This window comes from Hylaeus volcanicus, chromosome 1 (assembly GCF_026283585.1).
Source record: "Hylaeus volcanicus isolate JK05 chromosome 1, UHH_iyHylVolc1.0_haploid, whole genome shotgun sequence".
Classification (NCBI taxonomy): Eukaryota; Metazoa; Arthropoda; class Insecta; order Hymenoptera; family Colletidae; genus Hylaeus; species Hylaeus volcanicus.
Genome location: NC_071976.1, coordinates 23,771,549 through 23,777,090, shown reverse-complemented (window position 1 = coordinate 23,777,090; position 5,542 = coordinate 23,771,549). Strand labels below are relative to the sequence as shown.

The window sequence follows — 5,542 nt, the reverse complement described above, 5'->3', positions numbered from 1 at the left end:
AATTCTATTCTTCTTTCCTATACAAAATTTGTATTAAATGAACGAATTCTCGAGTAAATAAATCCTCAAGAGTTTGCGCAGGATGAATAGGAACGTTTCCGAAGTGTTTCCGTTTCTCCTTTCTTGTTTGCCTAGCGAAGAGTTTGACGAGCAATATCTGGATATAAATCCTCCATATTTGTAGATACTGCAAGACATGATGGTAGAAATAGACTACGACGCTGATGGCACCGTGTCCCTGGACGAATGGAAAAGGGGTGGTTTGACGACGATCCCGTTGCTGGTGCTCCTAGGTTTGGATTCGCACGTGGAAGAGGACGGGATTCACCTCTGGAGGCTGAAGCACTTTAGCAAGCCCGCCTACTGCAATCTTTGTTTGAATATGCTGGTCGGTCTCGGCAAGAAAGGAATTTGTTGTGTCTGTAAGTACCGAGGCATTCTGACGTCGCACAGTCTCACGCCGCGAGTGTTTAGTCGGGAAATATTTTCATTGGATTAGTTTCGACCTTTTTGCTTTCTCATTAGTAGCCTGGAGGGAGAGAAGAGCTTTTAACTTTCAACGAACGAAAAGCGAATAATTCTGACAGGCTCTAAAGGGATTTCTAAAGTAAGCTTTGGGATTTTATTTTTTAACCAAACAATGGCATAGAATATCATTTCTTTTAGCAATAGAGGCACATGGTGGAAAATGATATCACTTTGTTATTAGAAAACAGAATGTTGTAGACCCTTGTAACAAAGTAACACATTGCTTTGATTAAACTATTCTATCGTGATCTTTAAATGTGAACAAAAAGTATCATTTCTTGTTCCCCTACAATTTATATTCCAGTACGATAGTTCTAATTTAATCCTTAAATGCCCTAAGTTTCAAATTTGCTACCAAACTTTTAAATCTAATTGTACACTTGCAATTGGTGTATTTTTAATATTTGGCTGTATGTATGTTACCATTGCATAAAATGTTCTTTTGAACAAAATTTAAAAAAATAAACGTCAGCTGTCAAAATTGTTCAAATAATAGATGCATTGATATTTTTTTTAAATTTAATTTGTGATAATCAGGCTTCTATGAGTTCAGATGGCAAATGAGTCTATAAGTATCATAGTTCTGACATTCGTAAGTCCGGTCGAGACAACGACAGCTCTCCAAAGTCCTACGGAAACCAACCAGCGCATATTCCTTTCTTTGAGCGCAGTTTGCAAGTACACGGTCCATGAAAGATGCGTTCAGAGAGCGCCAGCCTCCTGCATAGCCACCTACGTAAAGAGCAAGAAAACGTCGCAAACAATGGCGCACCATTGGGTCGAGGGGAATTGCCACGGGAAATGTTCCAAATGTAGGAAGACGATCAAGAGTTACAACGGGATCACGGGCCTGCACTGCAGATGGTGTCAACTGACTGTGAGTAACTCTTCTTCGCATCCTCTTCTGACCAACCCGTAAAAGTTGATAATTCAAACAAAAATGATGAAACCGACAGGAGTCGCTTCTGAAAGTCGTTTCATTCATCTCCACATTTTTACTCTTTTTTTGAATCTTGAATCTTATTCAGCTTCCCGGCGATGACAGAAGTGGAAAATTTAATCCCATTATTAAAATTTATGTAAAGTAACCCTGAAGAAATGAACGGTACCTACGGTTTGATGAATGAAAAAAGCAGTTACGACTTTATGGAGCCAGTCACCGTAGTCGCGTATTCATGCAACGGTAACTTTGCAGTTGCATAACAGATGCGTCTCGCAAGTCAAAGCGGAATGCACCCTCGGCGAGTATGCAGTTCATATCCTTCCACCTACGGCGATTTGTCCAGCCGTCCTGGACAGGCAGAGATCGTTGTCGCGGGACAGCAAAAGGGGAAGCAAGCACGGTCAGGATTCATCGTCCGTTAGCTCCGTAAGCTCGACGAAATAAATTATTTACCCTTCCATTTCTATTTCAGAGAAATTTTATTTGCCGCCTAAACATTACAAAAGATTGTTGTACCTGTTGGCCCCTATTCATCTTTCCACGTACATCCTACACAAAAACTTAAACGTCAATGTAACAGCGTCAACGAGTCCTCGCAAATTTACTAAAATCAATTTAAATCTAATTTGAATTTGGAGAATTTTAATCTAAAAGAAATTTGGTTGGCAACATTTTGTCCCCCAGGGTGGATTCTTAACATCTAGCAACGCCTCCAACCAGCAGCCAGCGATGTCCTTCCAAATCACACCACCTCCCGGCATAGTGCCGCTGTTAGTCTTCATAAACCCAAAATCAGGAGGCCGACAAGGCGAACGTATGCTTAGGAAGTTCCAGTACATCTTGAACCCGCGACAGGTCCACAACTTGGCCAGGGGTGGGCCCAGACAGGCTCTACAGATGTTCAAGGACGTGGAGAACTTCAAGGTGATCTGCTGCGGGGGCGATGGTACCGTTGGCTGGGTTCTGGAGACCATGGGTGCGATTCACAATCCAACGACATTTATTTGGAAATAAGTGAACGCTTGTATAAGCGTTCAGGCATGATAGTTCATACAGTAATGTGTCGTGAGACGCACAAATTTGTCCAGGATAAGTGCACAAAAACCAGTCCCACTACTGAAGGGTATACCACTTGAGAGGTCTCGGAGTTCGGTCGCAAAAGTTTGTCGTAAAAGTTTTACAACAACAACAACGAAGCTAATAACAAGAAGCTAATAACAAAAAAGTTTCATCCTTGCATTACAATGTTTCGACATATGTACCTCGGTGTTTTCGTTCCGTCCTCTTCTTTATTCGCTGTCCTTGTCTGTGTTCGACGGGCGTCGGCAAACATCAAAGAATATACGAAATCTACGATAAACGCACAAAGTCAGTCCCGAGCTCGTGCGTCTAACGAGACATTACTGTATCGTTTATACAGGGTGTTCAAAAAAAAGCATTCGATATTTATATGCATAGGGCACACTGTACCGAGTAAAAAAGCTTTAGTAAACATAGGTCCAAAGGTCAACCGTTTCTGAGATATAAACATTTTTGTTTGCTAGTATCATGATTGACTTACTCGCTTCCATCGCATGCGATGTTTATGTCGGTGTTTATAAATTGCGTTCTGAATGTTCCCATTCAAGTGCCGACAGTAGATTCCATTGGGGTTTAGTCAATCGTGGATCAGTTGCATGGTCTCCTCGATCCACCGATTTAAATCCTCTGGACTTCTTTTTATGGGCATATTTAAAAAGCCAAGTGTATTCCACGCCGATAAATGACTTAGAAGAACTACGTAACCGAATCCACCATGCTTGTCAAATAATTCGACAGAAATGTGGGATTTTCGAGAGAGTTCGCGACTCTGTAAGAAGAAGATGCCAAGCGTGTACAGAAATGAGCGGTGGACACGTGGAAAATCTTCTATAAATATCGAAAACCCAGTAGTAAGTCAATCATGATACTAGCAAACAAAAATGTTTATATCTCAGAAACGGTTGACCTTTGGACCTATGTTTACTAAAGCTTTTTTACTCGGTACAGTGTACCCTATACACCATATAAATATTGAATGCTTTTTTTTTGAACACCCTGTATAAAATGAAGACAACTGTTTCTAACAACTTGTCCTTGAACGTCAGATCGTGTCCAGTTCGAGCACCAACCCGCCGTGGGCGTCATACCTCTGGGAACAGGCAACGACCTCGCAAGATGTCTGCGATGGGGCGGTGGTTACGAGGGCGAAGCCATTCACAAAGTCCTCAAAGTACGTTCGTCTCTATTTAATCGTTTTTGTTGATGAACTCACGTTTCTATCCGCCGTCAGTCCTCATCTATCCCCGAGATAAGAGTCTGAGCAACGGAATAACTTACAGAAAATAGAGAAAGCGACGTCCGTGATGATGGACCGTTGGCAGATCGAAGTACTGGACCAGACGGACGAGAAGAAACCGAATCAGGATAGCATACCTTACAACATCATCAACAATTACTTCTCTGTGGGCGTCGACGCGGCGATATGCGTGAAATTCCACATGGAGAGGGAGAAGAATCCCGAAAAGTTCAACAGCAGGATGAAGAACAAGCTCTGGTACTTTGAATACGCGACTACGGAACAATTCGCTGCCAGCTGTAAGAATCTTCACGAGGATCTCGAGATCATTGTACGTATAGATCAGTTTTTGTGTGACCAGGTACGAAAGAAAGTGTGCATGATAACTTGATAGGTTACCCTGTAGTATTGTTATTGTTAGTCCTGGAGCTACTCTAATTAGTCAGTTAGGGTTCAAGTCTTTAAAAATAACTTCATATTAACTAAACAGGTTTCACGACAGGATCATTTTAACTACAGGTTTTATACACAATATTCAGTAGAAATATAATAGAACAGAATCGAACAAAGTAATGAACTTTTAGATGAAAAGTATTCGAATCATATTGCTAAAAAGAAAAAGACAATCAAGTTATATTGTTCACCCCCTTGTATATTCATCGAACGATTACTACGTTCCGCGTTTCCAGTGCGACGGAACTCCGCTGGATTTGGCCCACGGTCCATCCCTTCAAGGAGTCGCGTTACTGAACATTCCTTTCACTCATGGAGGCTCGAATCTCTGGGGTGAACACCACTCGAGGCACCGCCTGGGCAAACGGAAAAAACGACCGGACAAAGAACTCAGCACCAGTAGCTTCAATTCCGTAGATCTCACAGCCGCGATACAAGGCATGTATCCAGTGGAATAAAAGTTTTGTTCAGTCTCGACGAAGAGCAACGCTAATTGAAACGTTTACAGATATCGGTGACAATCTCATAGAGGTGATCGGTTTGGAGAATTGTCTGCACATGGGTCAAGTGAAAACAGGACTTCGTCATTCCGGTAGGAGGTTGGCTCAGTGCAGCAGCGTCACTATCACCACGAGCAAGCGATTTCCGATGCAAATCGACGGTGAACCGTGGATGCAAGGCCCTTGCACTGTAAGTCGACTATTTTTTTTTAAGATAGTTTCGAGGTAGTCACGTTTGAAAATAAAGTTGGAAAGGTTCGTACATGTATAGCCTCACTGCTCTCACACACGTCCATAATAAATCGATAAGTATATAGAGAGACAATTGTGACAACAACGCTGACTGTTATTAACACCTTCTAAAGTTAACAACTTCTCGTCCAGTTTCAGATTTTAATTAATTGTTACTTTTCTTTTTGTAACGGTTTATAATATCGGTTTTGATAACATATACAATTTTCAGCAAGTTTCTAAATGGCATTTTTACATAAATTGAAAAATCTCACGTAAAAATCTGTATGCTCCATAAGAAGCTACGTTAAAATAACATTTTGATATCGTTTTTCATAAAACTAGGTCAATCAAAGAACAATCAAATGAAGTCTTCTTCAAATCCTCCGTTAAATAAATTCACGAAACAACTACCTTAACATTTACAGTGGTACAGAATGTATTCGTACACTGATGAATTTTCTAAAAAAACTTTTGTGTGAAATTGTAGTTTCTTAACTTCTTTTTTTATAATCAATGATATTTTACACATTCTCGGAAGTCTCTAAGATAGATATAGTCCAAACAACA

The 5,542-nt window shown here is 40.8% G+C and overlaps 1 protein-coding gene across 2 annotated transcripts in view; it reads left to right on the top strand.

Annotated features, from left to right (window-relative positions):
- The window catches only part of LOC128872619 (diacylglycerol kinase 1), a 97,314-nt gene that overhangs the window by 89,890 nt on the left and 1,882 nt on the right, over window positions 1–5,542 (top strand). For both annotated transcript variants that reach the window (XM_054115500.1, XM_054115491.1), the window contains 8 exons: window positions 185–422; window positions 1,200–1,405; window positions 1,724–1,897; window positions 2,156–2,447; window positions 3,598–3,722; window positions 3,832–4,119; window positions 4,478–4,679; window positions 4,750–4,931. In XM_054115500.1, the coding sequence (XP_053971475.1) occupies window positions 185–422; window positions 1,200–1,405; window positions 1,724–1,897; window positions 2,156–2,447; window positions 3,598–3,722; window positions 3,832–4,119; window positions 4,478–4,679; window positions 4,750–4,931 (1,707 nt within the window). The remainder of the gene's footprint in view (window positions 1–184; window positions 423–1,199; window positions 1,406–1,723; window positions 1,898–2,155; window positions 2,448–3,597; window positions 3,723–3,831; window positions 4,120–4,477; window positions 4,680–4,749; window positions 4,932–5,542) is intronic.